The sequence below is a fragment of the Platalea leucorodia genome, assembly GCF_965183815.1.
Source record: "Platalea leucorodia genome assembly, chromosome: 4".
Taxonomy (NCBI): domain Eukaryota; kingdom Metazoa; phylum Chordata; class Aves; order Pelecaniformes; family Threskiornithidae; genus Platalea; species Platalea leucorodia.
This window is the reverse complement of record NC_138826.1, coordinates 3100763-3126325: the sequence shown is the minus strand read 5'-3', so window position 1 is coordinate 3126325 and position 25563 is coordinate 3100763. Positions and strand designations below refer to the sequence as shown.

The 25563-nt window shown below is 44.0% G+C and overlaps 1 protein-coding gene across 2 annotated transcripts in view; it reads left to right on the top strand.

Annotated features, from left to right (window-relative positions):
* PTPRE (protein tyrosine phosphatase receptor type E) overlaps positions 1-25062 on the top strand; it is a 111953-nt gene extending 86891 nt beyond the window's left edge. For both annotated transcript variants that reach the window (XM_082308436.1, XM_082308437.1), the window contains 10 exons: positions 2632-2792; positions 5916-6051; positions 6469-6618; positions 8989-9082; positions 9925-10001; positions 10979-11113; positions 11775-11900; positions 14616-14776; positions 20519-20654; positions 22143-25062. In XM_082308436.1, the coding sequence (XP_082164562.1) occupies positions 2632-2792; positions 5916-6051; positions 6469-6618; positions 8989-9082; positions 9925-10001; positions 10979-11113; positions 11775-11900; positions 14616-14776; positions 20519-20654; positions 22143-22217 (1251 nt within the window). In that variant the 3' untranslated portion in view covers positions 22218-25062. The remainder of the gene's footprint in view (positions 1-2631; positions 2793-5915; positions 6052-6468; positions 6619-8988; positions 9083-9924; positions 10002-10978; positions 11114-11774; positions 11901-14615; positions 14777-20518; positions 20655-22142) is intronic.
* The last annotated feature ends 501 nt before the right edge of the window (positions 25063-25563 follow it).

Here is a 25563-nt window from a genome sequence, read left to right as displayed (position 1 = left end):
AATGGATCATAGAATCACAGAATCGTTAAGGTTGGAAAAGACCCTTAAGATCATCGAATCCAACCGTTAACCCAGCACTGCCAAGCCCACCACTAAACCATGTCCCTAAACCCCATGCACGACATCTCCCCGGCTTTTAAATGCCTCCAAGGATGGGGACTCAGCCCCTGCCCTGGGCAGCCTGGGCCAGGGCCTGACAGCCCTTTGGGGGAAGAAGTTTTTCCCAATACCCAACCCAAACCTGCCCTGGCGCAGCTTGAGGCCGTTCCCTCTCGTCCCATCGCTTGTTCCTGGGGAGCAGAGACCGACCCCCCCCGGCTCCAGCCTCCTTTCAGGCCGTTGCAGAGAGCGATGAGGGCTCCCTTCAGCCTCCTCTTCTCCAGGCTGAGCCCCCCCAGCTCCCCCAGCCGCTCCTCCCCAGCCTTGTGCTCCAGCCCCTGCCCCAGCCTCGCTGCCCTGCTCTGGCCACGCTCCAGCCCCTCCATGGCCGCCTTGGGGTGCGGGGCCCAGCGCTGAGCACAGCATTCGAGGGGCGGCCTCACCAGTGCCCAGCGCAGGGGCACCATCACCTCCCTGCTCCTGCTGGCCACACCGTTCCTGACACGAGCCAGGATGCCATGGGCCCTCTCGGCCACCTGGGCACCCTGCTGGCTCGTGTCCAGCGGCTGTCGACCAGCACCCCCAGGCCCTTTCCCCCGGGCAGCTCCCAGCCGCTCCTCCCCACGCCTGCAGCGGTGCCTGGGGTTGCTGTGCCCCCAGGGCAGGACCCGGCACTGAGCCTTGCTGCCCCTCACCCCAGGGCCTGGGCCCATCGACCCGGCCTGGCCAGGGCCCTCTGCAGAGCCCCCTGCCCTCCCGCAGATCGACACTCCCACCCAGCTGGGTGTCCTCTGCAAACTGACTGAGGGTGCCCTCGATCCCCTCGTCCAGATCATCAGTGAAGATGTTGAACAGGACCGGCCCCAACACTGAGCCCTGGGGAACACCACTGGTGACCGGCCGCCAACTGGATTTGACGCCATTCCCCACCTCTCTCTGGGCTCGGCCGCCAGCCAGTCTTCAACCCAGCGCAGAGTGCACTTATCCAAGCCGTGAGCAGCCAGCTTCTCCAGGAGAATGCTGTGGGAGACAGTGTTAAAGGCCTTACTAAAGTCCAAGTAGACAACATCCACAGCCTTCCCCTCATCCATTAAGCGGGTCTGAAGAGGTTCTGCTTGGTTTCGTCTTGTCTGTAGCCAAGGGCCATGGAAAGTCATTCCTTGTGACTGCCAGGGAGGGAGCACAGGAGCAGAGTCTTGACCTTTTTGGGGACAAATTGCATAGATAAATAAATGAGAGAATTTGGATCTGTTTGGGTATTTGGAGTAGTCTGTGGATATTAGTTGGCCGATGTCAGCTGGCATTACAGCTTTATTTCTGTTGTATCCTTGGTCTCTGGCACTAGTTAAAGCTTTAGATCACAAGAGAGAAGGTGGGGATGACTTTGCTCTTGTCCACAGAGCATAGCCTAGTAAGGGAGTAAATTGCTAGAGATCCTCCCCCCTAAAGGGCGGGCTGCCGTCTTTGTAGTGCAGTGCCTGTCTAATGCAGATTGAAGACTGAAGGCAATATGGGCTGGTGAGAGGTGATAAACCACGTATAGCTGCGTAGAACCACGTGGGGAGCTCAGAACCCCCCAAAATACAGGTGGATTCATGCAGCATTAGTTACAGATTCTGAACTGTGAAGCAGTCTCTGCTGATTTAGCGTGCAGATCGCTTTGGTGTGATTAGTGATCGCTGCTAAGGCATCGCTGATAGAAATACTCAGAGAAACTGTGCTCAGAAGGCAGAATGGGAAGGGAGTGACGGTACGGAGATGTACGTACTGTGGATAAGCTGAAGGGCTGGAAAGTTTACGAATGGACCCTGCTGCCTTTCACTTGTTGATCACTGCTGAGCATGTGTTAGGAGGATTTGGTTATCCATTGATGGAGATAGGGTAACCTTACAAAACCAGTTGGCTTTCTCCACTTGAAAAGACATGTCCTTGACCCTGGCTCACAGGCTGAAAGCTTGAGACAGGTAGGCTTTATAACCGTAAGGACAGGTTGTGGTTAGTGGATGCAGGTGAAACGATGCTGAGCGCTGCTGTCGGTGCTTCTGTAGGAGCTTCTCTTTCATTCTTGAAGAGTAGGTCAGGTCATGAAACTGGCAGTGGCTGGGCGTTCGAGGTCCTGGCTTCATTATTCATATGCGATATGGCAAAAGCTGGCATTTGGCATCTCAGAGCGATGCAGATCCCGAATGTTTAGGCTGAATTTTTGAGTTTCATCTGAGGCAGCTAAAAGAAGCGTGAAGATTTTAGAAGTGAAAAAGGACTTTGATCCGTTAGTAACAAATTGTGAGTCTTACTCTTTGCAGTCCTATCCTGGGATTATTCCAGTTTTCACCGCAATGCAAAGATGCATTTTAATAATATAAGGTAATTTTACTCTTATGTTTGTATTTTACGTACACTGTAAACTTCCAGTCCTTGAGTCAGGCTCTAAGTGTTGCAGGAATTAAAGTCATAAATAACCAGAGCAGTTTGTTTATAAATCTTTGCATGAAAAATGAAACGTCAGACTCAGAGTTTGTGTGTTCCCTGCAGCTTCACGACGGTTGTAAAGCTCCGAGGCTCGTTACGCAGCTTCACTTCACCAGCTGGCCAGATTTCGGGGTGCCTTTCACGCCTATCGGGATGCTGAAATTCCTGAAAAAAGTCAAAACGTTGAATCCTGCCCACGCTGGACCAGTTGTGGTTCACTGTAGGTATGTATGCGCCCTTCGAGCCATTCTCTTAGCTTGGCCTGGAGTTACGTGTAGAATATCAAGGCTAAATTTTAATCTTCTGTTCATATCCTATGAAATTTGTGTGCGTGTGTGTATGTATGTGTGTGTGTATATATATTTACTTACATATTTATATTTACGTAGGTAAAGGGCAATAATATGCTGAGCTTTTTGAGAGCCCAGGGTAAAAACAATTTCAAAAGATCTGTCTCTGCTGTCACTTTAAGACTCAAACAGAAGTTGTTGTTTTGGGTCTTTTTTTTTTATCCCTGAGTGATACCCAGCGTTTGGTATAAATATGTTCTTTGTCAGAAAAACAGACTTGTAATACAAATCTGTGACCTTTGCCACTAAATGCTCCTCTGAGAATTCATCCCCCACTTCTCCCACAACAAAACTGCAGTTGGCTATGTAAATTATCTATTAAATGCCTAGAAAGATTGGAATAAAGGCTTGCATTTAAGAGACTTAAATGCTGCGATTTTAAAAATGTACTGCATAGCAATACAGAGCAGATTCCCACTCATTTGGTCACCCGCACATGAACTTCCTGCTATTAAAGGCTTGTGCTAAACTGTTTGATGTTAATGAAACCACAAACAAACTCCAAAGCAGTTTTAAAAGAATAATTGCGATCTCTATAGCAACTGTAAGCTGAGGACTGAGCAAGAAGTATCTTTTCAGGAGCAATTATCATAGCGAGGTTAGAATCGAAAGAAAAGAATAGCAGCTTTGTCTTTCTGGGTTTTGGCTTTAAGGAAATAGTTGTAGATTTGTCTATTTGTTTCTTTTTCTCTTGCTTGTGTCAGACAACTAGAGCTACTCTCCCAGAGTCCTTGAAGTGTGTCCTATGGAAAAAGAGCGTGGTTGTCCGGCCCAAGCCAGCCTTTCTGTCTCTTCATTTCCATCCAGACCTTGCCTTGCTAGGATTCATCTTCTCTCCCAGGTGTCATACATGAGAGGCTTAAAGAAAAGCATTAAAGGGAAAAAGACGATTTTTAGTAGTCTCCCATAGTCTTTCCTTTGAGAAACCCACAATATTTTTATAGCCTTTTGCCTTGATGCTCTGTGGAGACTCGTACTGGGCTTGAGCTTTATTTTGCACCAGCAGGAAATTCCGTACTTAGTTTTATCAGGAGAAGTAGAGACAAAATAAAGGAAAATATAAAATAGCTTAGTAAAAATCTGCAGAGATTTAAATATGATGGTCCAACAGACCACAGTAACACTGTTACGTGTCAGTGCTGGGGGCTACAGCAGTACTTCAGCCTGCTTTAGAAATAAAGAACGAGAGAGGTGACACTTAATTTCCGTTACGGCTCAGGATATGACACTACTGAATTGTTGAAAAAAGGAAAGGGAAACTCATCGATAGTGAGTAACCGTCCATTTTTTGTGAGCTTTTATAAAAATATCACCCAGTCATTCTGAGCAAGAACTGCTCCATCGGAATCTTTTGGAAGTTAACAACGGCTGATTTAGCATTTGGAGGTACAGAATTGCAGATAAAATGGGTGGGGGGATTTCTGCCAATTTTTTTTTTTTCCAGAAGTTTTCAGAAATACATTTTTTCAGTGAGGAGAGAGCTACATTGAGGAATAGCTGAGGAAGGGATACCCTGGAGTAGGTTAAGGATGGATAAAATCAGGGAACTTCCAAGGCAAATGTCAAGGTTGGTGAAACTACCAGCTTTAGCAGGAACGCGCAAGGATGGAATTAGGCACTGATCTGAAGAAAGGTAACCTTGGGGCAGAGGCCCGGGGAGGGAACAAGGATGTGGAAAAAGGGCTCGTATCTGTAAAAGGAAGGGAAGTGAGGAAGCTGAGCGCGGGGCTGGGTGGGTGAAAGCTCGCAGGACTGAGCAACGAAGGACAAGCGTGAAGTGACGATGAGCAGCCTGCGCTCAGAGGTGGTTTCCAGGACACCTCAGGAAGAGGGAAAATCTCTGTAAACGGAGAGTCAAGAGAGGAGGAGTTGAGGCGGGCTCATCTGCGGTGGCGGAAGTCAAACATGAGTGAAAGGAAGCGAGAGGGCCGGGAGCCATGGCCCCCGTGGGGTGGAAGCCGTGGTGGCCCGTGGTCAATGGTCGCAGAGGGGCCAAGGGGGACTGGCGGGTGGGAGCGCTGGGCCGGGACGTGGCTGGGCGAGGAGAGAAGGGAGCCTGCCAAACCCATGATGAAACACAAAGGGATTTGGAGGCAGAAGGTTATAGAAGAAGTGTGAAGAAGTTGCGTGAAATTTTGGTGGAGGGCCATGGTACTCCATGGGTCTGCTCACCTCGGTCATCCCTCTGGACCTCTGGGATAGGAGGGCTTGGGGGCTTTGGTTTCACATGGCGTTTGCTGTTAGAAGTATGTGTGTGTCCATATGAACTAAGTTGTATTATGCATGCAATATTTTCTTTCCCGATGTTACTTAAAGCCTAATGTTTCCTGGCTGAAAATTGATCTGTATCTTTGGACACGCTGGGGCGGGGGAAGAGATTTTTGTCGTGTTTCAGAAGGTGTTTGTGGACACTACAGCAGTTGCTGTACGAAGTAAGCTAACGGAGGGTTAAAGGAGAGCTCTTAACGCCTAGCACAGGATGCCATGCCCTTTTCCTCTGGGAGGAAGAGCTGAAAGTCGCTGGAGCGGTGTAATTTATAATGATCGTGCTCCCTCTCGTGGCTGTTGAAGGATATAAAAAATAAATAAGTAATTTGGGATGGCAGTTAGGAAGTGTAGAACTTGTAACAAGCAACTTATCTAATTGGCATGTGACAGCAACCATGCAGAAAAGAGCAAAAATTAAGAAAAAAAAAATTAAAATGTCATCTTAGACTGAATTATTATACCTGATCAAGCGGAATTTTTTTTCCGTAGGTCTTTTCTAATATAATTTTGATCTTATCATTTCCGAGCTGTTAAGAGGTGACTTTTTATGTTAAAAACTTAGACCTCTTTTTGTTGCTATCATTGCTAAAATAAAAAATGAAATTTGGTTTTTCACAGTGAGTATTTCAATCCAGTAAAAACAGCATAAGTTCTGCCTGTGTCATTGCTGTAGCAAGTCCTGCAGTCTCAGTACTTCCATAGAGATTTTGGTTTTGTTTCCTTTTTAAGCGCTGGTGTGGGTCGCACAGGCACGTTCATCGTTATAGATGCCATAATAGACATGATGCACGCCGAACAGAAAGTTGATGTTTTTGAGTTTGTTTCAAGAATCCGTAATCAGCGTCCGCAGATGGTTCAGACTGACGTAAGTGGACTTTAATCAGTGAAATTACAACTTTTTGCGGTCAAAGAAGAATATGCTCCTCTGTTTCCACTCTGATATGCAACCCAGTGCGTCCTGTTGTGTTGCACGCCTGGAAAATTGGAAAATGAACAAAGCCCAGTAGAAGGATGGGGTTGGGGAAGAAGATAAAGGCATGCTAGGGCTCTGAAGACCACTGTAGGGCACGTTATCTTTAGGTATCATGTCCAGGTTTCCCCATGCACACGACAGTGAAATTTGAGAGAATGCGAGCGATGTACCAGGAAAACTCTGCTTTAGTTTAAGGTATATTTTGATAATTAGTACGTTGTAGACCATTGAGATAGATGAAAGTGCCAGAATTCATAGTTCTACTTCCTTGCTTTGCAGTATGCTTATCTGCCTCTTTGCTCGTTCCAGATGCAATACTCCTTCATTTATCAAGCCTTACTTGAATACTACCTCTACGGTGACACGGAGCTAGATGTGTCGTCCTTAGAAAAACATCTACAAACATCACATAACGCGGCACCAAACCTGGTCAAAATAGGGCTAGAAGAAGAATTTAAAGTAAGTACGAAAGCCCTTTGCCATAGGATTTCTAAGTGTGGAAACATTTAAGCCTAAAAGATAGTTCAAAAGCAGGAAAAGTGTAACGTTAAAAGAAAAGGTCCATCGGAACGGAACAACTTGTTTTATTTTGTGCTTGCTGTGAATGGGTCCTGCGGAGTCGGCGGCTGGGGCCTTGCTTAACATCCTGTTCTGCAAATGCGCGTTCAAAGCGACATCGTTTTACGGACCTTTCCCTATATGCTTTCTGTTTGTTTATAAAAGAAAAATGGAATTATTCTTTCGGTTTGGTACTGGATGCCAGATCAGATAATGCTGGGAGAGGGAGCTGGATTACGTGCACCTTATTTGCATCTCAGCGGGACTGTTAACTCGGTGATGACTGACAGCAGAGCGAATTGCAGAGGACTTACACGTCTGGTGCTGAATATCCAGACCTGTCAGGAAAAAAAAAGAAAAAAAAGGCATTTCTGTTTAGTGAAGAAACCCCAAAGGCAGAAAGCAACCATGCTGGCTGTTTGTGATCATTGCTTAAAACAGACCTTATTGTCCTGAGGAAACAGAACTTTTCTATGACTTTCGCTCTGCTAAAATATTGATTCTACATATAGGTCTAAAGCATTAAATGACACATAGACATTAACTGGAGTTCTCCCTGTCTTCTAAAGGATTAATTTAATCAGAAATTGGGAACTGGGAAAAGAAAATGATATAAAAATAAGTCTGACATATAGCAACAAGTTCAGAAATCAAAAGTATTGGTCTGAGGGAAGGAAGCAAATGAAAACATCAAGAATTCGCCTTTTTCCCGAATTCCTAGGCTTGTTTTTGCTGTCCACTGTGCCAGCAAGGCTGCATTAAAGTGCAGGGAGCAACGTTTAGTTCTGCGGTGTATTCAGAAAAGCGCTTCGATGGCTCAGGAGCACCAGGCCCACCTACACCAAAAAAGTAGAGCCATGCTGTAACTGGTAGGAGAGTCTCTGACGTGAGGTCTATTGAACACAGCCTTACAGAGCAGCTGAAAAGTGATTTCTCAGAGGGTAGGCGTTTCTTTTTAATAGTCTGTTGCCGGTACTAGAGATTTTACTGGAATTGAGATATGCTCCTGAAACTCAGTACCTGGCAAATAGATGCTTGCAGTTTGAAAATTAAATTAAGTTTAATTTAAATCGAATTTATATTAAATAGTTGCTGAAATGCAACTGTCTAACTCTGCTCGTTATCTGGTAAGTCCCACCCCAGCAGAAGGAGGCTATTATTGTTGTGTTGTCTCGCCCAGTCTTGCGGGTGTGCAATCTATACTTTACAAAAATTTGGGGGGCAAGAGCAGTGTTTGTCTTCCGTGTCCTGGGAATGCTGTCAGCACAGATTGAAGAAATAATAAGGAATATTGGTCCCTTCACTCGCAAAAGCTTGAAAACGCGTAGAGCCAAGCTGCAGGATGTGGTGCACGGCAGGCCATAAACTCGTGCGACCTTGTTATGCCAGAAAGAGGGTGGTGTGCCGCAGGGAAAGCACCGTCCCGAACCAAAGGACCAGGGTTTTAATACTCCGAACAGGATTGTAATAACAGTAATATGAAGGAAATTAATATGAATATGAATTCAGTTCATGCTTTGACCATAAAGGAAGTGAAGTCTATAAAAGAGAAGTTTTTTCAGCGTTGGAGAACAATGTGGAAATGCACAGGCCGTTACCGCAGTGCCCGGCTGGCTGGAGCGCCCGTCGGCACCGCTGCCCGTCGCGGGCTGCGGCTGCCGGGAGCGACGCTGGGCGGTGTGCTGGGCGGCCTGCCTCTGCTCACGGAACGGCCGGGAGGGAAAAAAATAAAATTAATTCGATAAAACGGCATGCAGATGTTATTAAATTATTATTATATTTATTATTATTATTAAATTAAGTTATATTATAAAAGGTATTTTCAAAAGTGGCTGATTTTATGAAACTGAATTTCCAGATGTCAAATTTAAGAAACAGAGGCCTTTTCAAAAGGAATGGGTACTCTGTGCTTCTGAAAGCCACGCTCAGACCGTCCAAAAGTGTCTTAAAAGAAAATAAACCAAAAAACCAGACCCGAAAGGTTAAAATCTGCTGTCATTTTACAGCCCTTAAACTTTATTGATATGCCTTGGGAGTACGTTCAGATTCTTAAATATTTATCAGTATGAAAAAATTACATGACTTATTCGTAATTCATTTTTATAGGCAGGACGATGAGGTGGCTTTTGTGAAAGGTCAGTCTCTCCTTGACTGCGTTACTGTTTAGTACCCACCAAAGGCACTTGGGAACCCTCTGGGTGCAGGATACGGTGAGCAAGGACCACTCCTGTTCCAGCGAGTTCTCATCCCCATTTGTGTGCTTTATTCCAGAAGTTAACAAATGTTCGAATAATGAAGGAAAACATGAGAACTGGCAATCTTCCAGCAAACATGAAGAAAGCTAGAGTCATCCAGATTATCCCATGTAAGAGATGAACTTTTTATAGAGAGAAACAAGTGCTATAAATACGCGATTATCGTGAGTATGCACTATTTCTATAGGTTGACAACACGACAGCTCATATCAGAATACAGCTCTGTGGGGATAGATCAAGAACAGAGGTCCTGCCTGGATTTGGAAACTGGAATTAGGATGATAATTACTGTGTATGTCTTAAAGAGAAAAATTATAACTTCTCTGCCTGTAAAATTCAAATGCTTTCACAACCTGTTGCTTATCCAGAATGGTGGTTTTTGGTTTTGCTTCATTTTTAGCTAGAACACCTTTTTTGGGGTGTTTCCATCCGCCATCCCCTTGGTTTTGTTGTCCTCTCTGCAGGCAGAGTCTGCTCTACAGTTCTAGAGAACTTACTGATACAAACAGCACTATCCTCTCCTTCTAAAGTGTAATGCCCTTATAAAATGTCTGCAAACAATTTAATGAATCGTTTTTGACTTTATCAATGTAAAATGTATTATGATCAGATACTTTTTGTGACTGAATGAAATAATTCAGCAGTTTCACCTTTTAAACCCACGTATTTTCTGAGCGATTCCTTGCATAGCCTGGAGCAGCACGGCAGTGTCTGCACCTGAAAATGAAAGTCTCAGACCTCACTGGCCATATCCTGTGTGAACGGAAAAACAGCAGCAGAAAAGCTGTGCCCTCCTCCACACGCTTACTAAATGCTGGATAAGATCTCTGAGACACTCTTTGGCTTTTAGATAAAAGAATTTTGTCATTTTTGTTCTTTCACAAATGTAATAGTGGAGCAATCAACGTACAGTTAACAAAAGTAAGACTAGACTTTTTTTTTTTTCCCCCAGATGATTTTAATAGAGTGATTCTGTCAATGAAAAGAGGGCAAGAGTACACAGACTACATCAATGCTTCCTTCATAGATGTACGTATAAAAAATTTTCATATATTTAAATTGCAAGTCAAATATTTTGCTGTTGCTGATAAGTCTTTTTGAAGAGACACAATCAATTTGGCTTATGAAGAACATCAGCGTTTTTGTTTGGGTTCAGTTTATGAGAGTTTCCAAATACATGCCTTATCTGGTGTCTTCAATTTCAGTTTAAATGGTTGTGTAATTTAAATATTGTTCTTGTTAGATTTATAAACTAAGGGTTTTATTAATTTCTAACGAAGAGGCAGCGAAACAAATTAGCTATAGAACTAACCTCCAACGGTTCCATTATCTGCGTGCAGGTTAACGGATGTAAATACGTGCTCTTCTGAGGAAAGGAAAAAGAGAAGTCCATGTTCAGCATGGGGAAAGGCTATCGCAGGGTCTGGGAGCCAGGGCTTACCTGGGCAGACCTGCGGTAATCCCGAACTTCGTTCCCTGCTTCCTCTTGGAACCCGGGCAACACCTTCCACCGTGTCTTCTTTTTATTTAAATATGAGAATTAATTATATCCTTAAGCAGTCAAACCCCATTAGTGATTGAGGATTGTGGATGCTACAGCTGTGAAGATCACATCAGTATGTAAATAGAACTGTAGCTCAAAAATGGAGTTAAATGTTAGCCACTGCAGCTATTAGCTTTCCTATAGAATTATGAGAATCTCGTCGTGAAACCCTTTCAGTTACCTGTTTCTGCAGAACTGCATCCCTTCAGCCATGACTGTAAAAAGGCATAATGTACAACTCAGGACTGTGAATTTGGGGGATTTTTTCCTGCGTTTCTGGCAACGAGCAAGAATTGGGTGGGCTCAGCGTCCCCGGCTTTGCCGTAACCACCGCGCTGCCAAGCTGCGCGGCTCACGGGAAGCACCGGTTTCTGTAGCAATCTCCTCTCCGACCATCACCGCCGTCCCCCTTCGCTTGTACGCGCGTGCCGCGACATAAACGCCTCCTGCTCCTTCTCCGCAGGGCTATCGCCAGAAGGATTACTTCATTGCCACCCAGGGACCGCTGCCGCACACGGTGGAGGATTTCTGGCGGATGGTCTGGGAGTGGAAGTGCCACACCATCGTCATGCTCACCGAAGTTCAAGAGAGGGAGCAGGTACGTGTCCCACAGCTGCCGGCTCCAGAGCAAAGCAGTTGCTGGTAACACCTGTAAAACATGAGCATTAATACTAGATAAATTATTTGTTGCCTATAAACTCTAGCGATATGAGATTTTTTTCCTTTCCTAAAATGAGCTCTTGCGTCACTGTTTGGTGTGGGCCAACGTCGCTGCTTTTGCTTGAATTGTCAGAAAACCCATCAAAACTGGTGAAAATTACTGTTTGTGAAAGGGCCCGGTTCACATTAAAAGCACAAAATGTATAGGGATGCCTGATACGGAACAGCAGTTTGGGATTTGGGAACAGCTGGACAAAGATTTGTGAAAACTTCCCTCCCTGTTCTGCCAGTAGAAGCTCCGGTGGCTTATTCTGAACCTCTCCTAGCACATCGTTAATTAATTAATTGAGTTACTTATTTTATTCTATTCTGGTTTAAAGCAGTATTTGCCATCTATGACTCCTAAGCCCTTTTCATCTTAATGGTCTATGTTATAGAAATATTTCATTGCTGTATTCTCAGTCATTAGCATTTTCATTACAAAGTGTTTCGAACACGTTTATTGTGCCGTATGTCATGTCCCGCATCGGAGACTCACGGCAACGTCGATAACGGGGAAAAAACGTCAAGGAACGTTGACAATTCTCTCAATTTTGCAGGAAAAATGCTGCCAGTACTGGCCATCAGAGGGCTCTGTAACTCACGGAGAGATAACCGTAGAAATAAAGAACGACAGCCTGTTAGATGCCATCAGCGTAAGGGACTTCGTCGTTACGTACAACCAGGTAATGTTTTTAAATTACAAGAGTTTTTTTTGCATTTGGAGGCATTTACAAATAGGATTATGTAACTTAAATTCTGGAATTTCTGTCTAAAGATAAAGGTGGTTGATCGGCATCGGACATTGTATCAGCCAAGGGGAAGCTTATATGAAACATTTTTGCTTAAAGCCCCGGGAAAATTCTGGTCAGTAAAACATGCCCGTGCTCAAAGTGGGGTGTGGGGTTCTTTTGGGTTTTGATTTTTTTTTTAATGTTTTGTTCTTGCTGTTATTCTTGTATTTTCTCCCATCTCCCACATATCTGTAAAAGAACATTCGATTCAATATTTTTAAATCCTATGAAGCATTTTAACTTACCTCTGCCTACCAGCTCTTCCTTTATGTTGCTCTGCTACAGGCACGATCTACTCAAAGCCTGGTTTTGATCTTTTGGGCATGCATCTCTTCACCCACTGCACCATTTCTTTAGGATCTGATTTGCATTGCTCTTTTTGAAAAATAACAAAAAAATTACCTGCAGTTAAGAATATAATTCATTTGACTACTTATTGCATTGCATATAACTTATGCACTTAATTAGTTGACACATGCAAAGCAAAAGGACTTCAAATTTGCAGTACTCTGTGTTTCCTTATGAAGGAGGGTGGTGGATTAGGTGTGAATACACACCGAGGTTCACAAAGCAGAGAGTCCTTGTCAACGTGCTGACTTCTGTCACATTGGAAAGTATTTAAAACTCAAGTAACATTTCAAGTAGCATTTTACTTGGTCAGGAGTGGTGCTCCCCAGGGCTCAGTACTGGGGCCGGTTCTGTTTAATGTCTTTAATACCTTTATCGATGATCTGGATGAGGGGATCGAGGGCACCCTCAGTCAGTTTGCAGAGGACACCCAGCTGGGTGGGAGCGTTGATCTGCTGGGGGGCAGGGGGCTCTGCAGAGGGCCCTGGCCAGGCCGGGTCGATGGGCCCAGGCCCTGGGGTGAGGGTCAGCAAGGCTCAGGGCCGGGTCCTGCCCTGGGGGCACAGCAACCCCAGGCACCGCTGCAGGCGTGGGGAGGAGCGGCTGGGAGCTGCCCGGGGGAAAGGGCCTGGGGGTGCTGGTCGACAGCCGCTGGACATGAGCCAGCAGGGTGCCCAGGTGGCCAAGAGGGCCAATGGCATCCTGGCTTGTATCAGGAACGGTGTGGCCAGCAGGAGCAGGGAGGTGATGGTGCCCCTGCGCTGGGCACTGGTGAGGCCGCCCCTCGAGTGCTGTGCTCAGCGCTGGGCCCCGCACCCCAAGGCGGCCATGGAGGGGCTGGAGCGTGGCCAGAGCAGGGCAGCGAGGCTGGGGCAGGGGCTGGAGCACAAGGCTGGGGAGGAGCGGCTGGGGGAGCTGGGGGGGCTCAGCCTGGAGAAGAGGAGGCTGAGGGGAGCCCTCATCGCTCTCTGCAACGGCCTGAAAGGAGGCTGGAGCCGGGGGGGTCGGTCTCTGCTCCCCAGGAACAAGCGATGGGACGAGAGGGAACGGCCTCAAGCTGCGCCAGGGCAGGGTTGGGTTGGATATTAGGAAAAAGTTCTTCACCCAGAGAGTGGCCAGGCCCTGGCCCAGGCTGCCCAGGGCAGTGGTGCAATCACAGCCCCTGGAAGTGTTCAAAAAACGTGTGGATGTGGTGCTTAGGGACGTGGTTTGGAGGTGGACCAGGCAGTGAGGTTAATGGTTGGACTCGATGATCTCAGAGGTCCACCTTAACGATTCTATGATTTTAGGTAATATCCAAACAGCAATGTTTTTGCTCTAGAGTCCAGCATTGTTAGAAGTGTTTGCTGCCGCAGATCTAAGAAATCTGAGTAACTTTGTGCCTGAGTCCAGCTAGACTACCTCAGTGATCTGAAGCAATATTAAGTTAAAAGATCTCTTGCAGAGCTGGGAGGAAGGATTGACCAAGCCTTTTTCCTCGTATTGGTGAAATCTTCCAGGCTTCTACCACAAAACAGTGTCCCAAGACCCCCCATCAGACTCGTTCACTAGATGTCCCCTGTGGTGGACACGTTGCAAGCACCTAGCATCAGCAGAGCCCTAGTGTTTTCAACTCTCTGTGGCTTGCAAGAGTTGATGATATGTAGTAAAATTGCCAGAATATTAATGTTGCATCCATACACTATTATAATGCAGTCATGGGAAAGAGCAAGCAAAAATCTCAGGGTGGTTAAGCCATCCGAAGATGAAGAGCCTTTGTGCATCCCAACCTGTCTAGAGCTAACTGCACTAGCATGGTATTGATACCTATTGCAACTTTTAGTGTGGTTTTAATCAGCAAGCATAGAGATAAGGCAAATAATTGTTAAGTTCCAAAGTAGCAGGTAGCGTTGTGCAAAGATGAGGGCATTTCATGAATTGGGTTGTTTTAATGGCACTTTGGGTTAGGCCTGTGCATGATGAAAGCTTCCAACCAGTGGTACTTGGGATGAATAATCCTTAAATGTATCCTTAGTACTGCCCTGGTGAAGCAGGTGTGCAAATCAAAAGGCAAACCGTAGGGGTAAATTACCAGCACAGCGGATGGGGAATTTGGAAACAGAACTCTCAGGTCTGCATGACCAATATATTACGGACCAGGCTGCAAACAGCCCCCTCTACTACAGCGGTGCAAACTTGATGCTACAAATGTTTACGGTAAGAAGTGCGTTTCCGTTTCGAAGGAACAACTGGATAAATCTGCTGTTTTCCTGCACGCAGGGTAACCAGGAGAAGCAAAGCAGGCTCGTTCGGCAGTTCCATTTCCATGGGTGGCCAGAAATCGGGATTCCTGCAGAAGGAAAAGGGATGATCGACCTGATAGCAGCTGTCCAAAAGCAGCAGCAGCAAACGGGCAATCACCCGATTACCGTGCACTGCAGGTAAGAGTCGCCTCTTCTTCCCACCATTAGCGAAGGAACCAGTTCGCTTTTTCTCCAGTCGGGTTGCTTTTACAGCAGTTTTTGCTCATGAGGGGAGTAGACTGCATCCTTTAAAAAATAAATAGAAATTAAGAAATAAGAGAAGATAGAAAAAGAGAAAATCTAGTATTGCATAAAGGATTTTTGACTTGTCTTTTGCTAAATTAGCACATTAGATACCTTAATGGTAGCTGTAATGGCTGGGAGTAAACAAATGGATTAACTTGGGGTGTTGTAGTCTTGCACCTGAGTTTTGCTAAAGGCTGTGATTAGGAAAGTAAAGCTGTAGGTTTATTGCAGCAATGTGTAATACACCCCACCGATACAGTGCTCCGATAGTCTATTGGGATCAAAACGCTGTTGGTTTTTACAAACTGTCAGGAGAAAAAAATACATCCCTCATCTAAGCAGAAGGCAACATGTACCCCTGTCCTTGAAGGCCGATTCGAGAGCTGGGAGGACAGAAAAAACAATGTTTACGTTAATGGTAAGAGGTAGCTTGTGTATGACTTTCTGATACATGATAACTAATTTATATGTTTGTCCTGTGCCAGGTTTTCACTTTTGGGGTTTTTTTTGAAATGTACTTTTTTATTGCAGCATCTCCCCCCCCCCTTCTTCTTTTTTAAAGGTATACATTGGGTTTTTCCACTATTTTTTCAAATGATATTTTTCAGAGTGTGGGGTTTTTAATCAGTCTTTTAAATTTGTCTTTTCTGTACTACATCTGCTGATTTTTAAAAAGGAGTAGTAAAACTGGTATTCTGCCTTTTTCTAATTCAGAACTCATACCTTGCTTTTAAAATATTTTAATCTTTATAAATCAATAAAGCTTTTTCTGTCTTCTGGTCAATACAAAGTCAAGCTCACAGTACACGGGGACAGGATCAGCAGGGTTTCAGAGCCTCCAGAAGAGAAGTTCCTATGTTTTGTTTTGTTTTTATAAAGCAGCAGCTATTAACCTGAAGAGGTCACCCTTTGACGTGAACCTCTCCTGGGCTGTGGGCTGCTCGGGCCTGCTCTGCGGGATGCGCTGGCGGATCCCCAGCTGCTCTCCCCGGCGTGGAGGTTTGCAGAGGCCTCATCTCCGCTGTGTTCGTGTAAGGCCTCGTGCAGCGCAGCGTCTCTCGCGGTTGAAGCTCACAGGCTCGACCGCGACATAAAAACAATCATCGTTTCTTCTCCGATTGCCCTCAAAATCACTTATTTAATTCATGCTAAGTATTGCCCTTTTAATCTTTTCCTCTTGGGCACGTTGTACAAGAAAAACTGATTTTGCTGGACCCTGGCCATCTTCTAGCAATACATGGAGGTCAAGGTCCTGGCATCTTTCTGTCTAACAACGTGTTATATTAATCGTGATATTTTCTCTACCTGTCTGTGGTCCCACTATTGAGAAACGCTTGGCACCTGCACTGTGACCGAGACCCCCTGTGACTGACTACTGCATGAATAAGCTTCTCCAGCCTCTTGCCAGTGAGCTAGGTAGTATGTTGCTGCTTCTAGATTTTTCCTGCATTTCAGAGAACATCCATCTGGTTTTGAATGAGTAACTGATTATTTTTTCTTCTGGAAAAAAAAAAAACAACCAAAACCAGCTATATTGATTTATGTGCCACTCAGATTGTTCCTGTAGCATCGCCTCCAGGGAAGTACGCTCACTGACCATTTGGAAGTATTTTGGTAGAAAAGCTTGTCTGCTTGCTGCTCAAGTTTGAATTGGGAACGGCACATCACAGCTGTTCTCTGCAGCGTACGCTGACTTTTCTTTCGCTCTGATTTGAGTTTCAAAGGTGCTGCCCCAGTCTCTGAGAATTACGGTTTGTGTTTGGCTGGCTGCAATGTCACTTCTATTTTCATGAACTGTTGAAGCAAAGAGATCCTGGGAGCTTGAGCCAGGACTCGGATTTGTTGGTGTTTTGGGACATGATCTTGTACCAATGCATATTCATTGCTAAAACTTTCTCCTTCTTGCTTCAGGAGTGTTTTCATAGAATCACAGGATGCTTTGGGATGGAAGGGACCTTGAAAGGCCATCCAGTCCATCCCCCTGCCATGGGCAGGGACATCTTCACCCAAATCAGGTTGCTCAGAGCCCCGTCCAGCCTGGCCTTGGATGTTTCCAGGGATGGGGCACCTACCACCTCTCTGGGCAACCCCTGCCAGTGTCTCACCACCCTCATCGTAAAAAAATTTCTTCCTTATATTTAGTCTGAATCTCCCCTCCTTTAGTTTAAAACCATCACCCCTTGTCCTGTTGCTAGTGGCCCTGCTAAAAAGTCTGTCCCCATCTTTCTTATAAGCCCCTTCAAGCACTGAAAGGCTGCAGTAAGGTCTCCCCGCAGCCTTCCCTTCTCCAGGCTGAACAACTCCAGCCTCTCAGCAGAGCTGCTCCAGCCCTCTGAGCATTTCGGTGGCCTCCCCTGGCCCCGCTCCCACAGCTCCATGTCCTTCCCGTGCTGAGGACCCCCGAGCTGGACGCAGGGCTCCAGGGGGGTCTCCCCAGAGCAGAGCAGAGGGGCAGAATCCCCTCCCTCGCCCTGCTGGCCACACTGAGGAGGATGCAGCCCAGGAGATGCTTGGCTTTCTGGGCTGTGAGAGCACATTGCTGGCCCATGTCCAGCTTTTCATCCCCCAGCACCCCCAAGTCCTTCTCCTAGGCGCTGCTCTCCATCCCTTCATCCCCCAGCCTGTGCTGATACAGGGGACTGCCACGACGCATGTGCAGGACCTCGCACTTGGCCTTGTTGAACCCCATGAGGTTCACCCAGGCCCCCCTCTCCAGCCTGCCCAGGTCCCTCTGGATGCCATCCCGTCCCTCAGGCGTGGCGACTGCGCCGCTCAGCTCGGTGTCACCTGCAGACTTGCCAAGGGTGCGCTCTGCCGGTTCCATACGTTCTCCCTAGGGGGCTGTGGGTTCCCCCACCCCGTGGTGGCTGCGCTTGAGGGTGATGATGATGATGATGACATTTTGTGTTTGCTTCTGCAATTTGACAAATTTGAACAGCCTCTTTTTTTTAATTGCTAGGGAGTTAAAACTCTGAATGATAATTAAAGCAGGTAAAATATCAAGGAGCTCTAGCCAGTAAAATAAGAGATAAAAGTAAGTAATGCCTTCGATATGCGCAGTAGATGTGTAAGAACGGTTTGAGGTATACATTGCTTCTACTTTCCCAAGCTTTTAGACCTGAAGCCTCTCTGAAGCCTTAGCTTAATCTTTTGGTAGGCATTTGTCCTAGATTGTTTGAAATCTACTGCAATCACTATAAAATGGATTCAAACAAGAAAATAAAACCCAAACCACACAATGTATTCTAGGATTTTTAATGTTGAGAATTCTCTCCTGTCCCTACTTGGACAGCCTGTACATCGCAGCTTTTGAGTTACCTGAACTTCTCCATGAAGTCATACTTGAGTCTTCAAATATAAATGAATGTAACTTTATGAATAAGTAAACACATATCAAGTCTAAGACTGCTTTTTCAGAGCGTTCAGGTGAACTTGTGAAAACTTCTGTTCATTTTCTCCAACGATTTACGAACAGTTTAAGGAACTGCTAAAAAAGATAATTCTTAAGTAGAATCAAGACATAACCCTAAATAGTTCAGAAGGGTTTTGCTAGCTGAGTTGCCAACAGAATTCAAAGCCAATCTGTTCTAAATCCGAACTCCCTTCTCTTCCAGTGCGTGTCTGCAGCTGCCTTCTCTTTAGCTCCTGCCTACCTACGCTTCGTCTCTCTTCAGTCTCCTCCTTTCCGTGCTCTATAAACTACGCAAGGCTGCGGTGTTAGGCAGAGATCCCTTGCTTTTTTCTTCTGCCCACTCTTTGCCCATTCAGCGTGTCCTTTGCCTTTGAACTTTCTGTCCCAAGAAATGACGTTTGAGTCAAATTTAAAAGTTATCTTAACTTTTTTTTTAAGGGAATTGCAGAAAGAGAACCAAGTATGCAAAGAGTAGTGCTGTGTTCCCATGAGACAACACATATTTTCTCCTCCTTTTCAAATGCAGTTTAGTTTTCCATGCATCCCTACGAAAAATTCTTAAATTAATTAAAAAGCCCCACCTTGTACGGGCTTTAAGGGTTTGCTAAAAGGATGTTTTCGGAAGAGTGAGCCCAGCACAAGGAGCGTTGAAAATGGAGTGCAAATCAATGGATACCTACCTCTTCTAGGCATAAATGGATAAGCAACGTGCGTGATGATGTGTGCGTACAGGTTTACTTCATGTCCTCATCTCTTTTCATAGTTGAAGACCTATTCTGAAATGCATCACTCATGGGTTACTCTAGAAACCAGGAACGGTTACTAGAGATTAGCTAACTACAAATAAATCTGAACCCTTTTAGACTTCGTAGTTGTCTTTAGTCTGATGGAAGTAACTGTCTAAGGGGAACGACGCACCTAATCCATTGTACCTCTTCATTCTTCCTCAGCGAGACTTTCAATGTAGCCAGCTGAGGATACACGCGTTTGCACTTAATCTTTTCATAAGGCTTGTGCTTATCCATTTTTTTTTTTTTGCATTTGACAGAAATAAGGTAGAAGCAATGACACGTGATTACAATTCACCTACTTAAATTATAAATTTAGTAAATTTTGAGTTTATCCTTACTCAGCAATGCGGTGAATCCATTCCATCTGATGGAGTGGATGGCTGATGGCCAATTTCCCAATCCCATCCTGGTTTTAGTAACTATTCCCTATCGAAGCCATTGGCCTTCCAGTGCACAGCCACTGTTTTGTTGGTGTGAAATAGTCCCTAATTACTGTGATTAGGAGACAGAAAGAAATCTTTTTTTGTAATTTTTTTTTTTCTCTAGAGTTAGGCATAATAAATCAGATAATAATTACTGAAATATATTTTGGTTCCATGGAATTGCGATCTGAAACAGATATAAGGACAGAGTCAAACACACTGAAACAAAAGAAACCTGTTATTTGGGAGTACATTAGGTTGCGTATTGTAGTCAAGACAGAGGCAGAACAGCCAATTTTAGTTTCTTTAGTTTAGCCTCACATGTAGTCTTACTTTAGTTTGGCCTCATATCAGTAAATCTCTTTGAGAAATGGCTTAGATCATAAGAGTCATTAAAATCACTACAGTTGGATAGGACATTTTCCATTGAATTGCTTTGGAGGAGGAGGAGTAGTAATAATAATAATAATAATAATAATAATAATAATAATAATGATGATGATGATGCTTTCATGTCTGTCCACCATGCAGAAGTACAAATCGCAACCTAATTGAAAAATGTGGGTTTGATCGCACCGTGCTTCTTTGCCGTATAACCAAGTTTTGCGACTGAAAGTCTAAAGGTTGTGCTCTCCCCCATCACGAATAAAACGGAAAGCGGAGCGTGGGAGCCCCGCAAGTTGTCCTTGCTGAGGATAAATGCAGGTGTGAGTAAGCAGCTTTGCCAGCCCCGTTATTCGAGTCTCGGACTGGGGCCGAGGGCGTCCCCGTGCTGCCGCAGCCAGCCCAGGATCGCCCGCCTTCCTACGGGAGCTGTCAGGAACCAGCCTGGCTTCGAGTGAATCGCCGTTAATTCTCTCTCCCTTCTCGCATAGCTGAGGTGACAAAGTAGGCACAAAAAATGAGCAGAAGTTGGCTAATAGTAGGATTTGGCTATTCTATATCACTATTGCTTCTCTCTTAACATTTTTATCCTACTGTATGTCAAGCGCCTGTGTTTCCGTTGCAGTGCTGGCGCTGGAAGAACAGGTACCTTCATAGCACTCAGCAATATTCTGGAACGCGTGAAGGCTGAAGGGCTCTTGGATGTATTTCAAGCTGTGAAGAGCTTAAGACTGCAAAGGCCACATATGGTGCAAACACTGGTACGATATTTAACAATCCCGAGCTTAGTCAAAGGATGTATGTTTGTAAATATTGCGGTGGGGGGAGAACGAAGGGGTTTTTGCGGATTGAAATAAATTATGTATGCTGGCTGTGTATGTACAAAGTATTATCAGAAATCTGTATTTTTACAGATTTTTTTTTTTTTTTAATAGCATTTCTAAAAATACAACTTGGCTAAACATTCTGTGTCTTTTAGGAACTGGAGACAGTTAAACCAAAATCTTTTGAGTGTTGCAGGTGACAAAACATGAAGTAAATGCCTTTTAAGCTGTGTGTCAGTTGTTCCTTAGTTGTACCTTAAAATGCCTGGGCTTAAATCGGCTTGCAGTTGGTCACTGAAAGGGGGAAATGTCTTTGACTTCTTTGAAGTCATCTACAAGTAATATGCGAAGCTTGGTCCAGACGCTTTTCCCTATTGAATAAATATTAAAAAGCTTTTTTGAGACTTACGTTTTCGGAAAATATAGAAAAATGCTGCTATTTTGTGTTTTGATAGCAGCTTCCATTCAGTAATTTGAAACTTCTTCACAAACAATTATCTCAAACCACCTTTCTTCCGGGAGGTGTTTTCTCCAGACTACAGGTAGGAAGAAAGGGGCTGACGAAGTAGAACTGGATTATCCGCAGTCACGCTGAGACGGGGATGAAATCTTTCTTTTGGGGTTCTGGCCGTGTGATTTAATAACGTTAGCTAAGGGTGTAATTGCCGCAGATATTCCCAGCTGAGCCTGCGGAAAGGCTTCCGCTAACCTCTGCTTTCCAGCATGAGTGAATGCAGATGCCAATTCCATTTATTATCAGTGTTGTTACGGATTTGGTAACCCAGCAAATCGTGCCGAAGGCGTATCAGCATGCCTAGAAGATGGGGATGTGTCCCGTCTTTCGGATGCAGAGGACTAGGCAGCAGGCCGGCGGAGGCAGCGGATAAATACGCTGCAGCCAGCCTTTGCAAGGGGAACTCCGTTTCAGACGGGTGAACGCAGAGGGCTTTTAATGTTCTATACATTTAACGTTACGTTGTCAGAAGTTATATTGTCAGTTAGTTTCTGCTCAGGAGATGGAGCCCAGGGTTAAGCAGCCAGGGACTGCACAGGAGGAGTTACCTGCTGTAGCGTCAGCCGGTAACAGCCAGGTACAGCGAGCTGCTTAATTTAAATGAGAAGACAGGCCTAAGAATTGATTCAGTTCAAGAACTATCACCTAGAAAGCTTAAAGAAATCATTTGAACTGAAGAGGAACAATCAACCTGTACTTGACAAAAGAGCGAGGTGCCGTTGCTTTTATTTGAAAAAACTAAATACATAAATAAAAATGAGAACAGCCCAGTCCTCAGCTGCTGGTCCAGGTAACGGTCCACGTTAGAACGGGTTGCATTTATCGCTAGGATTTGCCTAAGTATGATTTGCTCCGATGTAATCGTACGATGCAACCAAAGCACGTTTTGATAACGCCGTCTTCTTTTTCAGGAACAGTATGAATTCTGCTACAGAGTGGTACAAGATTTCATCGACATATTTTCAGATTATGCTAATTTCAAATGAAAATTCCTGCCTTATTTTTTAATTTGCCTGTATAAATAGTTGTATATTTTGTTAATTTATTCCATGTCACTTTGATTGTTGACTTTACTGTAAATACGGCCTTGTGTTTGCTCTAAGAGTTGCATTTGCTGTATAAAGTTTTCTTAAATGTAAGTATCTTCTAAAGCGAAGTATAATGTTCATATACAGTATAGCACTCTAAGATGGTATAGAAATCTTTATTCTAAATAACAGTAAATTAATTCTTGAGGGTCTGTTTCGTTGAACTTTTCCCCTTATAAATATTTATCAGTAATGTTATCTCCCAATTCTTGAAACTTTACAGAGGTGATTTACCTTTCGTACAAAGAAAAAAAGTGAATTGTGGTACATCTGTTGGAACATGTTTTGGCCATAAACCTTTCTTCACTATGAAAATAGATGTTTATTTGGGGACACATTCTGATAACCTGCTCATGCTTACTTGTAATTTATTTCACAAATAGTCTCGCTGAAGGCAACGAGACTGTTTGAGTGGAGTGCTTGTTAATGATAAAGGTATCAGAATATGGCCCTTCGTGTGTAATAATGTACAGTCCAACTGAAAAATATCACTGCTTTTAAAGTCTGTTTTTAAGAACCTCTGGGTTGATGGCAGTTCTACTTTGAGTCTTACTGTCAGTAAGATATAATGAGTATAAATACAGATGTGAATGTTTGATTAAATAGAGCTTTCAAAGTCCATTTATTTTGTTCTTTCCTAAATTTTACACCAGCTTAAATCAATTTAGAAAGACAATAATGTGAGTTTACCACTATTTTGAGACTATTTTGCATATCAGAAGAGTATATTTTGCAGCACCTGAACTTGTCTACTTGAAGAGGCTTGGTAGCCATTGTCAGAAATGGATATAAAGCTTCTCTATGCACTCGTGTGTAATTTCCCACTTCTTTGAGAAAAGGCAAAAGAGACGAAGCTGAGCTCTTCGTTCTTTGATGAGACTCAACAGAATAATCACCAATATTTGCTGAAATTTTGAAAAAACGCTTTACTAAGAGTATAAGGCTAGCAACATTAAGCATTGTAGCAAAAAGCTCCTCTACATTCTCACCCTCGCATATTATCAAAAAAGGAGCGCTTCTTTATCTAAAAGGAGTATGTGATTGTGTATATAGATATATTTTTAATGAAAGTACTACTGATAATATAATTGGTGAAAGAAACTTTAAAAGTCTTTATCGTAGCCCTGAACAGGATCTGTGTGGAGGTTAGAAAATCCCAAAATGACAGGGCATCCGAATGTTGAATAATTAAAAAGTATATCTTTTCCACTCTTTAAAATGCATATATGAATTCATGAGCACAAAGTATGTGAATATGTACTTTAATTACATAACTAATATGCAATAGTTCTGTCTTGTCCAGTTGGTTGGGTTTTTTCAATGCAAACATAAAAGCCTTATTTAAAACAAGCAGCTCACACGGATCCTTTCACTATTGTTCTTGCACTATTTTATCCCGTGACCCCTTTCCGTTTCTGACAGCCAGCAGCGTCGTACCTGGCGGCACCGCAAGGGAGCGGGAGGTGTTCGCACCTCTCCTCTCCTTTCACACTGAATGGAAAAGGTGCGGTTTAGAAATTTCCCTTCACGCTGTTCTGAACACTGCCACTTACTGCTTCGTGTCTTCCCATCGCTGCACTTCGGTATTTATTTGTACAGTAAATTATGCACTTAAAGATTGTTTAAAGACTAAACCTTTGGTGTGAGTTGCTATCAGAAGATACACTCAAGACGCAGAAAGTGTTGAGTAACGAAAACGAAGTAAGTTTACATTACGACTGCATGCTGAAATTTTATCAAATTTGAAAAAGCCATCAAATAAATTCAGTATGGAAACCAATACAGCGGGGTTTTCGGTATGATCATTTGTAGCGCAGGGAGACTCAGAGAGGTTAAATGATGATAGAAAATAACGTCAAGAGATCTCCACCGTTTTCCAAAGAAGCATGTTTTATGGTCCCGTTAGATCCCAATGTCAGGATCTTCCCAAACATTTAGCCTCCCTTTGAAAAATGATGTCTCTGTTGGACAGCCTTTTGGGTCCCTCAAAGAAAAGCCTGGATGAAGAGCTGCCCCGTGAAGCAAACCTCCTCCGCGCGCCGGCAACGCGGCGCGCCGGCAGCGGGGAGCCGCGGCCGCCGGAGCTGCAGCAGAGCCCCCCTGCCCGCGGGTGACGCCGCGGGCCGCTCGCTCTCGCCGCAGCAAGGAGCAGGGTGGAGTTCAGCCGAAACGTCAAATCCGAAGTGGGTACTCAGATTTTTACTTGCTAGCTATATTAAGGTATCTAGGAGGAAACAGAAATACCTATAATATATTTCAGAAGTCACAAATATAGCTACCTAATGACTTTTTTTTATAATTCCAAGAGCTTGCTTTGCAGTTCTTGCGTTTAGTCAACAGGCTGCTCGTTGCAGCAGCCGAATAACTGGGGAGCTGTATCTTGACATAGATATATATGAATTTTCTTTTAAATTTTCCTCCGTTGCATGGAATTACTTTAAAATGCCAAATAGTTGATTGGAAGTTGGACATTCTGATCTGTATGGGGTTTTGGTCACTGTGTGACTTGACTGTCTGTTTTCATGTGTTAAGATAGGTTCCAGTTCACCGAAGCATTTAAGCATTCGCTTTACCACATCTCTGTTCCACGAAACATGTAAGTCCCATAGGTTCTGTGTTCCTGAAGCAATCCCTTAAGTGCTTTGCTGAATTGGGCCTTAACGAAGAACGCATACTGTAATTACCAGTGTTTTTTAGGGTATTTTTATGTATCAGTTTTTTAAACTTTCAAAATGAGCCTGACCACCTGTGTTCGGTATTTTGAAATGTTTTCATTTCCTCAGTACCATTTGTAATGTAAAGTTGTTCAGACTTTTCTGTATAACCAAATTGTATTTAATTTGTCAAATCTTTATAATATATGTATGTATTATACAGTTTCAGCTATTATTATTTTCTTTTATTACATTTATAATTTGATCTTGCTGTGTTTTTAATGCCGGTGAATGTCGCTGAATTATTTGTATATGCAAATTGCAAGATCTAATACATTCTGATGCAAGAACAAAGCTTTGTTTTTATTCTCAAACTGTATTACTTTCTTTAAATCTTTTAATTTCATTCCTGTACTGTGTGTTCATTTAAATTAAGTCCTCTAAAGGAGCAGAAATCCATTATCTAGATAAATAATTTTTCAGTACTTATCTGCAGCTATTTGAAAGTAACATTCTGATTCATGTCGGAACCGAAGCATTGTGCGTATAAAGCGCGTATAAACTCGTGACAGCAACCGACAGGCCAGGTC